Source organism: Bombina bombina, chromosome 1, assembly GCF_027579735.1.
Source record: "Bombina bombina isolate aBomBom1 chromosome 1, aBomBom1.pri, whole genome shotgun sequence".
Taxonomy (NCBI): Eukaryota; Metazoa; Chordata; class Amphibia; order Anura; family Bombinatoridae; genus Bombina; species Bombina bombina.
The window spans coordinates 104,694,959-104,709,801 of record NC_069499.1 but is presented as its reverse complement, the minus strand read 5'-3'; the positions used below and the strand labels follow the sequence as shown (position 1 = coordinate 104,709,801).

At 39.4% G+C, this 14,843-nt stretch overlaps 1 protein-coding gene across 1 annotated transcript in view; it reads right to left on the bottom strand.

Annotated features, from left to right (window-relative positions):
- The window catches only part of NRDE2 (NRDE-2, necessary for RNA interference, domain containing), a 185,180-nt gene extending 171,217 nt beyond the window's left edge, over nucleotides 1-13,963 (bottom strand). The window contains exons 1-2 of the mRNA XM_053697566.1: nucleotides 13,865-13,963; nucleotides 8,311-8,419 (exon numbers count right to left, since the gene is read on the bottom strand). Of these exons, the coding sequence (XP_053553541.1) occupies nucleotides 8,311-8,419; nucleotides 13,865-13,925 (170 nt within the window). The 5' untranslated portion in view covers nucleotides 13,926-13,963. The remainder of the gene's footprint in view (nucleotides 1-8,310; nucleotides 8,420-13,864) is intronic.
- Between the last annotated feature and the right edge of the window lie 880 nt (nucleotides 13,964-14,843).

The following is a 14,843-nucleotide window of genomic DNA, read 5'->3' as shown; positions in this document are numbered from 1 at the left end:
CTCATCAATGTTGTACGTAAACAAGGAAATCCTACTCTACAGATCATATAACCTACAGAGACACATATAGAAACAATGGTTTGTAAAGTGCTTCAAACACTAGAGAGCAAACACAGGGGTCCTACTACCTGCACTATATACACTTAATAAAAGATTTGAAGGGGAAGATGCAAAGCGAGCAATGCTCAGTGATTGCTGTATAGAGAACATTAAAAGGATATTTAACACCTTTTGAGTTTGTGGAAAAAAATGTGCTTTGTTTAATACTCCCTAGGCTGGCAAAAAAAGTAATTTAGCAGTTTGGTCTCCCTAGGGAGTGTGGGACAAAGCACAAGGTGTTTAATTGTCCAGAGACCTGTTTTATAAATGTTGTAAAGAAGATTCTATTGAAGACTAACAGAAAAGAAAGTGTCAGCAAGGTTCTGTGGTTAAAACAATTTCTCGCTTGGATATGAAACACAAAATGTCTTCCTTTTCGAGATTCAGATAGATATCATTTTAAACAACTGTTCAATCTACTTCTGTTATCAAATTTGCTTCATTCTCTCTATATCCTTTTTGGGAGGAACAGTGATGCACTACTGGGAGCTAGCTGAACATATCAGGTGAGCCAATAACAAGAGGAATATATGTACAACCACCAATAAGCAGCTAGCTCCCTGTTTTGCATTGCACCTCCTGAGCCTACCTATGTATATTTTTCAACAAAGGATAACAAGAGAAGAAAACAAATCAGAAGTAAATTGGAAATGTGTTTGCATTTTGTCTGGAAGTTTATTTTTGACTTTACTGTCCCTTTAATTGCTAATGTATTATAACATGCCCTTTTACTTCCAAGACGTAGATTAAAGGGACATAATACTCATATGCTAAATCACTTGAAACTGATGCAGTATAACTGTAAAAAGCTGACAGGAAAATATCACCTGAGCATCTCTATATAAAAAACAGAATTTATGCTTACCTGATAAATTACTTTCTCTTGCGGTGTATCCAGTCCACTGCTTCATCCTTTACTTGTGGGATATTCTCATTCCCTACAGGAAGCGGCAAAGAGAGCACACAGCAGAGCTGTCCATATAGCTCCCCCTCTAGTTCCACCCCCCAGTCATTCGACCAAAGGTTAGGAAGAAAAAGGAGAAACCATAGGGTTCAGTGGTGACTGTAGTTTAAACAAAAAAAATGTTACTTGACTTAAATGCCAGGGCGGGCCGTGGACTGGATACATCGCAAGAGAAAGTAATTTATCAGGTAAGCATAAATTCTGTTTTCTCTTGCAAGGTGTATCCAGTCCACGGCTTCATCCTTTACTTGTGGGATACCAATACCAAAGCTTTAGGACACGGATGAAGGGAGGGAACAAGACAGGTACCTTAAACAGAAGGCACCACTGCTTGCAAAACCTTTCTCCCAAAAATAGCCTCCGAAGAAGCAAAAGTATCGAATTTGTAAAATTTGGCAAAAGTATGCAGTGAAGACCAAGTCGCTGCCTTACAAATCTGTTCAACAGAAGCCTCCTTTTTGAAAGCCCATGTAGAAGCCACTGCTCTGGTAGAATGAGCAGTAATTCTTTCAGGAGGCTGCTGGCCAGCAGTCTCATAGGCCAAACGGATGATGCTTTTCAGCCAAAAGGAAAGAGAGTTAGCAGTCGCTTTCTGACCTCTCCTCTTACCAGAATAGATAAACAAGGAAGATGTTTGTCTGAAATCCTTAGTTGCTTGTAAATAGAACTTTAAAGCACGAACTACATCAACATTGTGTAACAAACGTTCCTTCTTCGAAGAAGGATTAGGACACAGAGAAGGAACAACTATTTCCTGGTTAATATTCTTGTTAGAAACAACTTTAGGAAGAAAACCAGGTTTGGTACGCAAAACTACCTTATCTGCGTGGAACACCAGGTAAGGTGAATCACACTGTAAGGCAGATAATTCTGAAACTCTTCGAGCAGAAGAGATAGCTACTAAAAACAAAACTTTCCAAGATAACAACTTAATATCTATGGAATGTAAAGGTTCAAACGGAACCCCTTGAAGAACTGAAAGAACTAGATTTAGACTCCATGGCAGAGCCACAGGTTTATAGACAGGCTTGATTCTGACTAAAGCCTGAGCAAACGCTTGAACGTCTGGTACCTCTGCCAGACGCTTGTGTAAAAGGATAGACAGAGCGGATATTTGTCCTTTTAAGGAACTAGCTGACAATCCTTTCTCCAATCCTTCTTGGAGAAAGGACAATATCCTGGGAATCCTAATCTTACTCCATGAGTAACCCTTGGATTCACACCAACAAAGATATTTCTGCCATATCTTATGGTAGATTTTCCTGGTGACAGGCTTTCTAGCCTGAATCAGAGTATGTATAACTGACTCAGAGAACCCACGCTTTGATAGAATTAAGCGTTCAATCTCCAAGCAGTCAGACGTAGAGAAACTAGATTTGGATGCTTGAACGGACCCTGTATTAGAAGATCCTGCCTCATTGGCAGTGTCCATGGTGGGACAGATGACATGTCCACTAGGTCTGCATACCAAGTCCTGCGTGGCCACCCAGGCGCTATCAGAATCACCGAAGCCTTCTCCTGCTTGATTCTGGCGACCAGACGCGGGAGGAGAGGAAACGGTGGAAAAACATAAGCCAGATTGAAGGACCAAGGCGCTGCTAGAGCATCTATCAATACCGCCTTGGGGTCCCAGGACCTGGACCCGTAGAGAGGAAGTTTGGCGTTCTGACGGGACGCCATCAAATCCAATTCTGGAGTGCCCCGTAGCTGAGTCAGCTGGGCAAATACCTCCAGGTGGAGTTCCCACTCCCCCAGGTGAAAAGTCTGACGACTTAGAAAATCCACCTCCCAGTTGTCTACTCCTGGGATGTGAATTGCTGAGAGATGGCAGGAGTGATCCTCCGCCCACCTGATTGACGTAAGCTACAGTCGTGATGTTGTCCGACTAAAATCTGATGAATTTGGCCACAGCTAGTTGAGGCCATGCCTGAAGAGCGTTGAATATCGCCCTCAGTTCCAGAATGTTTATCGGGAGAAGTGTTTCTTCCCGAGACCATAAGCCCTGAGCTTTCAGGGAGTCCCAGACCGCACCCCAGCCTAACAGACTGCAGTCGGTCGTTACAATGACCCACTCTGGCCTGCGGAAACATATTCCCTGAGACAGGTGGTCCTGAGACAATCACCAGAGAAGAGAATCTCTGGTCTCCTGGTCCAACTGAATTTGAGGAGACAAATCTGCATAATCCCCATTCCACTGTTTGAGCATGCATAGTTGCAGTGGTCTGAGGTGTATCCGAGCAAAAGGGACTATTGTCCATTGCCGCTACCATTAATCCGATTGCCTCCATGCACTGAGCTACAGATGGCCGAGGAATGGAATGAAGAACTCGGCAAGTAGTTAAAAGTTTCAACTTTCTGACCTCCGTCAGAAATATTTTCATTTCTACTGAATCTATTAGTGTTCCTAGGAAGGGAACCCTTGTGAGTGGGGACAGAGAACTCTTTTTGACGTTCACCTTCCACCCGTGAGATCTCAGAAAGGCCAATACAATCTCCGTGTGAGCCTTGGCTCTGTGAAAAGACGGCGCCTGAATTAAGATGTCGTCCAAATAAGGCGCCACTGCTATGCCCCGCGGTTTTAGAACCGCCAGAAGGGACCCTAGCACCTTTTCTGGGAGCAGTGGCTAAACCGAATGGAAGAGCCACGAACTGGTAATGCTTGTCTAGGAAAGCGAACCTGAGGAACCGATGATGATGATGATGATCTTTGTGGATAGGGATATGCAGGTACGCATCCTTTAGATCCACGGTAGTCATATATTGACCTTCCTGGATCATAGGTAAGATTGTCCGAATGGTCTCCATCTTGAATGATGGACTCTGAGGAATCTGTTTAGAATTTTTAGATCCAGGATTGGTCTGAAAGTTCCTTCTTTTTTGGGAACCACAAACAGGTTTGAGTAAAAACCCAGCCCTTGTTCTGCAATCGGAACTGGGTATATCACTCCCATCGTATGTAGATCTTCTACAAAGCGTAAGAATGCCTCTTTCTTTGTCTGGTCTGTAGACAGACGAGAAATGTGGAACCTTCCCCTTGGAGGGGAGTCCTTGCATTCTAGAAGATATCCCTGGGTAACAATCTCTAAAGCCCAGGGATCGAGAACATCTCTTGCCCAGGCCTGAGCAAAGAGAGAGAGTCTGCCCCCTACGAGATCCGGTCCCGGATCGGGGGCTACCCCTTCATGCTGTCTTGGTAGCAGCTGCAGGCTTTTTGGCCTGTTTACCCATGTTCCAGCCCTGGTAAGGCTTCCAGGTTGCCTTGGGCTGTGAAGCGTTACCCTCTTGCTTTGCAGCTGTAGAGGCTGAAGCCGGAACGCTCCTGAAGTTACGAAAGGAACGAAAATTAGCTTTGTTTCTAGTCTTAAAGGGCTTGTCCTGAGGGAGAGCATGGCCCTTTCCCCCGGTGATTTCTGAAATAATCTCTTTCAATTCTGGCCTGAAAAGGGTCTTTCCCTTGAAAGGGATATTTAATAATTTGGATTTTGACAACACATCGGCCGACCATGACTTGAGCCAAAGCGCCCTGCGCGCCATAATGGCGAAACCTGATTTTTTTGCAGCTAACTTAGCTAATTGCAAGGCGGCATCTGTGATAAAAGAATTAGCCAGCTTTAGAGCCTTAATTCTATCCATAATTTCGTCATATGAGGTCTCCGTCTGGAGCGACTCCTCCAGCGCCTCAAACCAGAAAGCCGCTGCAGTAGTTACAGGAATAATGCAGGCAATAGGTTGGAGAAGGAAACCTTGTTGAACAAAAATTTTCTCAAGTAAACCTTCTAATTTTTTATCCATAGGATCTTTAAAAGCACAACTGTCTTCAATTGGTATGGTTGTGCGCTTAGCAAGTGAAGAAACAGCCCCCTCTACCTTAGGGACCGTCTGCCACAAGTCCCGCCTGGGGTCAGTTATGGGGAACATTTTCTTAAAAATAGGGGGGAGAACAAAAGGGACACCTGGTCTATCCCACTCCCTAGTAACAATATCCGCAACCCTTTTAGGGATCGGAAACGCATCAGTGTATACAGGGACCTCTAGGTACTTGTCCATTTTACACAATTTCTCTGGGACCACCATAGGATCACAATCATCCAGAGTGGCTAATACCTCCCTGAGCAATACGCGGAGGTGTTCCAGTTTAAATTTAAACGCTAATGAATCTGACTCTGCCTGATGAGAAACCTTTCCTGAGTCGGAAATTTCTCCCTCAGACATCAAATCCCTCACCCCCACTTCGGAGTGTTGTGAGGGTACATCAGATAATGCTACCAAAGCTTCAGACTGATCATAATCTGTTCTTAAAACAGAGCTATCGCGCTTTGCAGGAAAAACTGGCAGTTTGGATAGAAAGGCCGCAAGGGAATTATCCATGACTGTCGCTAGTTGTTGCAATGTAATAGGGGCAGACGCACTAGAGGTACTAGGCATCGCTTGAGCGGGCGTAACTGATTGTGACACATGGGGAGAGGTAGACGGACTATCCTCATTACCTTCAGTCTGAGAATCATCTAGGGCCACACTTTTAAGTGCAACAATATGATCTTTAAAGTGTATAGACATTTTAGTGCAATTGGGACACATTCTGAGAGGGGGTTCCACCATGGCTTCTAAACACATTGAACAAGGATGTCAGACATGTTTAACAGACTACTAGCATACACAAGCAGGCTTGGAAAACACTTTAATCAAATAAAAAACACAATTTGAAAAATCGTTACTGTGCCTTTAAGAAATAAAAAGAGCACACAATTTTACAAAACAGTGAAAAATGCACCAATCCTTTTGAAATTTTCACAGTATGTACCTAAGGCTTTAATATGATTGCACAGCAAGTTTCAGAACGATTAACCCCTTAATGCCCAAACCGGAGCAGTCTAAAGTCAACAACCGGTTAATTAACTACAGCACCTTGCCACAGCTTACTGCTGTGGCCCTACCTGCCCTTAGGGATCAGTTTTGGGGGAATAAAGCTTCTTCTAGGCCCTCAATCAGCTCTGGACCCTCCATGTGAAGCAGCATGAAACAGCCTTTCAATTTTAACTGTGCATCTGAGGCGCGAAATTAGGCCCCTCCCACTCCACAGTTGTGAAGCCTACAAAAATCACTTCTAAGTGACTAAATTTATGCCATGTGGATAATAACCCCAGTAAAACACACCAAAGTGCTTAAAAAGGTGTCTCCAACGAATATTTCTTAAATAAATAATCGATTGCCCTGCATTAGTGTCAACCAGCCTATTTAGCCCTGTCATGTAAGCATTCAATTCTATACTAAGTCTCAGAACATAGCTTACCCTCCCCACATGGGGATCTTGTCAGTCTTCTAGCATTATCTCAGTCTTGTCTAGAAATAAATGACTGAACATACCTCATTGCAGTCAAGCCTGCAAAGTGTTCCCCCCAACTGAAGTTTTCTGGTACTCCTCAGTCCTGTGTGGGAACAGCAGTGGATTTTAGTTACAACATGCTAAAATCATTTTCCTCTCAGCAGAATTCTTCATCACTTTTCTGCTAGAGAGTAAATAGTACAAACCGGTACCATTTAAAAATAAACTCTTGATTGAAGATATAAAACTACAAATCTAACACCACATTCACTTTACCCTCCCGTAGAGAGACCCTAGTGCTTAGAGCCGGCAAAGAGAATGACTGGGGGGTGGAGCTAGAGGGGGAGCTATATGGACAGCTCTGCTGTGTGCTCTCTTTGCCACTTCCTGTAGGGAATGAGAATATCCCACAAGTAAAGGATGAAGCCGTGGACTGGATACACCTTGCAAGAGAAAAGGAAGATATTTTACCTCACAATTTCCTCAGCTTAGCAGAGTAAGTTCTGTGTAAAAAGTTATACTCAGCTGCTCAGCTACAGGTAAAAAAAAATAGAAGAAATGAAGAAATGAACTGCAGCCAATCAGCATCAACAGTGCTGAGGTCATGAACTCTTTCACTGTGATCTCATGAGATTTGACTTAACTCTCATGAGATTTCATTGTACACTTCCTTACACTGAATAGGGAAATAAGATGAGAGTGCACGTAAGCTCGCTCCTTCCCCTGTCCCGGGACAGACATACTGATTTGCTGCTTAGAAGTCCTTTACAATGGGATGTGGCTACTGAGAAACTTTTTAGGTAAAATATCTTTCTTTTTTACATAGAGATGTCCAGGTGATATTTTCTAGTCAGCTTTTTACATCTATACTGCATCACTTTCAAGTGTTTAAACATTTGGGTATTATGGTCCTTTAAGTAAATCCAAACAAAAATATATCAAACAATGTTTTGCTTTTTTTTATCTACAAAGTAGATTCTTTTGCCTAGATTTAGAGTTTTGTCGGTAACGACCCGCGTAGCCAACGCTCCTTTTTTTCCCCCGCACCTTTTAAACAACGCTGGTATTGAGAGTTCTCTGAAGGGCTAACGCAGCCCTTCAGAGAACTCTCAATACCAGCGTTGTTTAAAAGGCTCCAAAAAGGGAGCGTAGAGGCATATTTACCGCCACTTTAACTCTCAATACCAGCGTTGCTTACGGTAGTGGCTAGCTGGAAAAACGTGCTCGTGCACGACTCCCCCATAGGAAACAATGGGGCAGTTTGGGCTGAAAAAAAAACCTAACACCTGCAAAAAAGCAGCGTTAAGCTCCTAACGCAGCCCTATATACACACACACATATATGTGGTTTGTATTTTTATTCTCCCAGAGTGTATTGGACATTGAGAAACATGTACATTAAGATTCTGTAGTCTTAAATACATTTTTATTGAGAATTTAAGGTGTTATAGTCATCATTTATAAGAAAATTGCGATTTATTTTTTTTTATTAAAAATTGCAAAAACATTTTTGCCCATATCACCCAGCCCTAGAGATATATATATATATACACACACACACACATACACACACACATATATAATATATTTTCATTGGTTCATCACACGTTCAGCTAGGTCCTAGTTGTACATAGCTGTTATGGATCCAACTTTAATAATATGTTAACCCCATAGTTATATATAAGCAATAGAGCAATAATAAAATGCTGTAACACATTAGAGCATTTTCTTTTCACAATTGTAGGACTATTTAAAAAAAATAATGAAATGAGAAAACATAATCTATTTTTCTACTTGATTATGTAGGTATATGCAGACACAAAGATACATTTAGATATGTTATTACAACTCATATAATGATACAAGAGTATTTCTACACATTTAGCTAATGTGAAACTGAAAAAAGTATGGGTAGTGCCAGGTACCTAGCTGAACGGGACACAGTGTTAGGAGGGGGTGTTGACTGCAGGGTGCGCTGGTGCAGTGCAAGAGCGTCCTCAGTGCAGAAACTCTTATTGCTCAGCCAGTCCAACTCTGCAGATGTAGGAGAGAGAGAAAACAAGGATCAATAAATATGAGCTCACTGTGCTCTTAAAAACCACAGATCTATCAGACACAGGACAAAGCCCTAAATGTCATTTACCTTGTCAAAAGGCCAAAGAAGACAAAAAACTGCAGTACTGTTGCTATGCTCAGAGTCAAGTACTTGCATGTACTGGGGTAATCAGTTTAGTCCGGGGGCGTATTTTGGCCTAGGCAAACAAGGCACTTGACTAGAGCAGCAGATTGGAGGGGGGGGGGGGCAGAACAGTTTATGTGACTACATTTATAAGAAGCTTATAGTCATTTAACAAGTATTATACAGGTATATAATGGGACATTTTGCCCAAGGGGCTTACATTCGGGGGGGGGGGGGGATAATACAAGACTGCCCATGGAGCTTACAGTTTAGAGGTAACTCTGAACCTTTTATGTATTCAGCTAGCTATTGCCTTTAGTTTTGTTGGCATTTTATGTTTGGGGAAGTATTGTTTCAAGAAATCTGTTTGGGTTTTGTATATATATATATATATATATATATATATATATATATATATATATATATATATTGCAGCAATAGAAAGATATGTGTGTGGTGGGTGTGCGTTACAGCGTGTATGTGCATAACTTTGTATATGTGTGTGTGCTTGTGCCTGTGTATAAGAGTGTTTTGTAAGCCCTGGTGAACATTTTAGAAGCGCCATGAAAATAAAGAACACGTTACTCCCTGAGCAAAAAATATTATGGCCAAAAATTGCCTAAAACTGTGTGGGAGGGGGGGCAGAATGCTGAGTGCCATACAACTATACAGAAAGGTATGGAACAAAACAGCCATAGAGATGAGGAATAAGTTCTTTAATAACTAACTTCAGCCGTCAGCTATATGCATGGGTAAGCACAGTGTGTTTACAATAGTGAAAAGCAGAGGAACGTTGTGTTACCTCAGTCTAAGGCTACAATGTCACAAAGCCATGACCTGCACATAATCAGACCAAGGTTACATGTGGTTCTTTAGACAATACAACAAAATACATCATTGCTAGTGACAGAAATAGTTTAGAAAAGTGGAGAGTCAGTTAAAACGATTTAAAGCGAAATATGGCCACTAGGCCTTAGGCGGGACAACTCTGGTCTAGCTGATTTTACACTTGCAATTTTATATCCCAGTACAGAAAGGATTTACTCAAGATACAGAAAGGAAGTATGCAAGATATCTGGGAGTATCAATAAATATGAGGTAGTAACTTTAATACAAAACATAAAATGTCTCTAAAAGGACTGCAGTAGAGGGGAGCATGTAAAATATGCATGTTTTGTTCATGCATATTTTAAACGCAACTTACCGTGTTACTGTAGCCTTCAGCCCACAGCCACAATTTTAATTCTTCCAAAATAGACGTGAGCGCTACATCCACATGAGATGCAATGTTGCCGGAGTGATTATTGGCAATGGCAGCATGGGTACTGCCTCAGGGGAAAGCATGTGAATACGCAGTCAGGGGCATTGCTCCATTTACATTAAATGCTTGGGTACTGCAACCTCTGATCGGCTTTAGAACCTCAAGCCCATTTTGGAAACAAATAAAAAAGCCGCACGACTGTTGACAGTGTGAAGGCTACAAGTACAGTGTGTGCTTCATTTAGAAAGTGCGGATTTTAAAAGGACCATAACAGCCTTAGAGCATGTCATTTTAAGACTAGCAACCCTGCACTACTGTGCGTTTAACCCCACAAAGGGATCCGCAGTACACGGCTGGTCCCAAGTTGAAGCCACCACTGATCGAATCAGCAGCGCTTGTTAAGCAACTCAGCTGTGTAACTAGTGTTGCTAATAAGATCAGCAGCAGTTTCTGCTCTGCAATCCCGAGCTGTACTTCTACTGAGTGTTTAACCCCTTTGAGGAGGATAAACACATAGTAATGCACTGTTGCTTGTCTTAAAATTGCATATAACAAATTAGAGCATGTCATTTTTCGACTACTATGACCCTTTAAATGCTTTCCTGAACTGCAGTGTTGAATTCCTCAGTTATATGTTCCTTTAATGAAGCTCCCATATAACCAGTGTTAAAGGGACATTAAACCCCATTTTTTTTCTTTCGTGATTCAGATAGAGAATACCATTTTAAACAACTTTCTAATTTACTTCTATTATCTAATTTGCTTCATTCTCTTGATATTCTTTCCTGAAAATCATATCTAGATAGGCTCAGTAGCTTCTGATATTTGCCTCATGTGATTGGCTCACCCATGTGCATTACTATTTCTTTAACAAAGGATAGCTAAAGAATGAAACAAATTAGATAATATAAGTAAATTAAAATGTTGTTTAAAATTGTATACTTTATCTGAATCATGAAAGCAAAATGTTGGGTTTAATGTCCCTTTAAATCCTTGCTGTTCTAATATATACAAATTGGAAGCTAAAGCTTTCACTAACATATCTTATATATTTATATACAGATACACAATTAGAAAATGAGAGTATTGTTTAAAAAAATCATGACTTATTAAAAGGGACATAATACTCATGGAGCTCAACTGTGAAAAGCTGACATGAAAATATCACCTGAACGGCTCTATGTAAAAAGGGAAGATATTCTACCTAAAAATGTCTTCAGCTCACAATAGTAAGTGCCCTGTGAATAGTTCTACTTAAAGGGACACTGAACCCAAATTTTTTCTTTCGTGATTCAGATAGAGCATGCATTTTTAAGCAACTTTCTAATTTACTGATATTATCAATTTTTCTTCGTTCTCTAGCTATCTTTATTTGAAAAAGAAGGAATCTAAGGGGTTTTTTTTGGTTCAGACCACTGGAAAGCACTTTTTTTATTGGTGGATGAATTTATCCACCAATTAGCAAGAACAACCCAGGTTGTTCATCAAAAATGGGCCGGCATCTAAACTTACATTTTGAAAAAAGATAGCAAGAGAATGAAGAAAATTTGATAATAGGAGTAAATTAGAAAGTTGCTTAAAATGTCATGCTCTATCTGAATCACGAAAGAAAAAATTTGGGTTCAGTGTCCCTTTAAAGGGACAGTCTAGTATAAATTAAACTTTCATTATTTAGACAGGACTTTTAATTTTAATCAACTTTCCAATTTACTTTTATCATCAATTTGCTTTTTTCTCTTGGTATTCTTAGTTTAAACTAAACATAGGTAGGCTCATATGCTAATTTCTAAGCCTTTGAGGGCTGCCTCTTATCACATGCTTTTTAAATCTCTTTTCAACACAAAGAGAGTGAAAGTACACGTGGGTCATATAGATAACACTGTGTTCAGGCACAGGGGGTTATTTAAGATTTAGCACAAAACAATGCTAAATTTAAGACAATAGATAATAAACAGTCACAGTCATGTGATCAGGGGGCTGGAAGAAGGTTCCTAGATACAAGGTAATCACAGAGGTAAAAAGTATATTAATATAATTGTGTTGGTTATGCAAAACTGGGGAATGGGTAATAAAGGGATTATCTATCTTTTAAAACAAAAACAATTCTATGGTAGACTGTCCCTTTAAGCTGCTGTCCAGCTGCAAGTTGAACAAAAAAAACAATAGCAAATCAGCTTTGCTTTGATCTCATGAGATTTCATAGTAAACTTCCTTAAACTGAATAGGAAAATAACATAACTGTGCCTGCACTAGCCAAATGCACACTCCCTTGCAAGTCCTGGGACTAACATCCTTATTGGCTGCTTAAAGTGTCTTTGCAGTGGGGTGTGAATACTTTTTTGATGTCAAATATCTTCCTTTTTTACATAGAGATGTTCAGGTGATATTTTCTAGTCAGCTTTTTTGCAGCTATGCTGCATCACTTTCAAGTCCTTCAACATTTGTGTATCATGGCCTTTAAAATTAGCCATATTTAGCATAATAATTTAAAAGGTCACCCTAAAGTTGTTTCCTTTCATACACTAATAGTAATATTTTTAATATTGTTTTTTAATAAAATAAATGCTTGGGATACATACCCTATACTGACTTATGTTCTCTGTAAGATGCAAGTGCATGCATCCAAATACATAGCTTTAACCCAGTGCCCAACAAAAGAAACAGAACACCGTTTTAACAATGAATAATTTATTGAAATATGATTTTTATGACAATTTATTAAAAACATATTAAGAAGCCTATATTATCAGAGCTATCACTGTATGTCAAAGGCTGACAGATGTATATAACACATATGAGCTTTGAGTAATCCTTGCTCTCAGTTTATGCTGCCCAAAAGAAGACACGGGGGACCACATCAGCACCACTGAGTAGAAAACAGACACCAAAACTTTGGTGACATAAAACACATTTTTTCTTTCATGATTCAGATTAAACATACAATTTTAAACAACTTTCCAATGTACTTTTTCTTTGTTTTCTTGTTCTCGTTTATTGAAAAGCAGGAAGGTACATTTAAGAGTGTGCACGTGTCAGCAGTACTATATAGCAGCAGTTATACATTAGCAAGAGTACTACATGGCAGCACTATTTCCTGTCATGTAGAACTCCAGAAATGTGCACGCTACCTATCCAGATATCTCTCAAACAAAGAATAACATGAGAACAAAGCAAATTTGATAATAGAAGTATATTTGAAAAATAAAAGAAGAAACGTGGGTTTCATGTCCTTTTTTTAAACAGCTAAATTAAGTTACTAAAAGTAATTGTTTAAAACTAAAGTCAAAATTAAACTTTCATGATTTAGACAGAGGATACAATATAAAAAAAAAGCTTTCCAATTCACTTCCATTATAAAAATGTGCACATTATTTTTATATGTACACTTTCTGAGGCACCAGGTCCAACTGAGCATGTGCAAAAGCTCAAAGCGTAAATGCTTTCTGTGATTCGCTGATGGTTGTCACATAATGCAGGGGCAAGGAAAATGGAAGCAACTTTTAAATTTGTCAGAAAAGAAAATCTACTGCTTGCTTGTATTGTCTTCTTTATTATGCATTTGTGAACTAATAATCCTACTGTATTTAACAAAACTTTGGGAACATCTGATGTAATAAAGCATCAATCATAGCTTATTACATATGTTATTTGGTCCTACAAATTCAAAATAAAACCTAAATTAATTAACAAACTGGTGAACACATGGATCTGGTGTTTCAAAAGAAACTTGTACTTTCATTTGAAACAGTTAGCAACCTTTTTTTCTACATTATTGTACAAGAAAAGAAATCGTTATACATTGTTACTCTAAAATTCACATATGCTGTATGCAAAAGTATATCTCATTAACTAACTAGTTCAAATATACAATGTGATATTATAGCAACAGACTATCAGTAATATCTCATTTAAAAATAAAATTACTAATTGATAACACACATTGGAAAAGCACACAGAATACTAATGTACTTTTTGGCGCATATTTAATCATCAACTAGAGAAATAATTAAAGAATATGTATAACTTTCTCCCCTGCTACCTGTACGTGCAGAAGCCGAGCTCTCTCCAGAGATCCCTGAAAATGCTGGAAATAGAGCCATGTCTGCCACCACTGTCAACAAATACGTCGCAGGGAAAATACGTCATACACCAACAGTGACCAAGAACTTCATTTCCCGTCGCACATTTCGCGAGCTGCTTCACTGAAGACGGAAGTGCAAACTGGGAAATGTCACCCTCATCCAAAGCATTGTCTAGTCAAATGTATTGAAATAATAAAAACAGATAAAAAGTGAATGTGAAACGAAATGTTGCATTTATGAAATGTATCAAACAGTTATACACCGTTAACAATAACTGTTCAGTGAATCGTTCCATTCATTCAGGGGACATGACTGAACTTAACATAAAAAATAGATCAATTATTATTTATTTTTATATATACTTAGCTAAAAATAATTAGTAATGACATTTTTTAAATTAAAACTAAAGCGTCTTCCTGTTCGGAGGATTTTAAACGAATGTTTATTAGCAGAGCTGAAGTACCTGCTGTCTGAGGAAAGTCTGGGGAAAACTGCCTTAGGACCCAAAAATATACCCCTCTTTGTCCATAGCATGGGCAGTGCAGTATTGTTAGTAGCCCCTGTTCCATATGAACCCCCAAACCAATTGAATTTTTGTGTGAAATAAAGTAAATCTGAAAAAATACTTTAGAACGCTAAAATGGGATTTTACCCAGTATTGCCAGAAGCTCTCATCCAAGGGTCTATATGGAACTTGTTTCTAACTATAACAAGCCTCTTGTCATTATTATGTTGGTATCTAAAAGGGTCACCAGTGCCATTTCTGATTACAAAGATCAGTCCATTTTCTCAGCATAAATAATAATGTAGTATAACTCAGAACCTAAAGCTACAAGAACTGATTAAAAATGATCATGCATTTCATACCAGAATGTCACACAGATTTCCACTGTGACAATATATTTATTCTATAGCAAAATAGTACAAACGTACAGA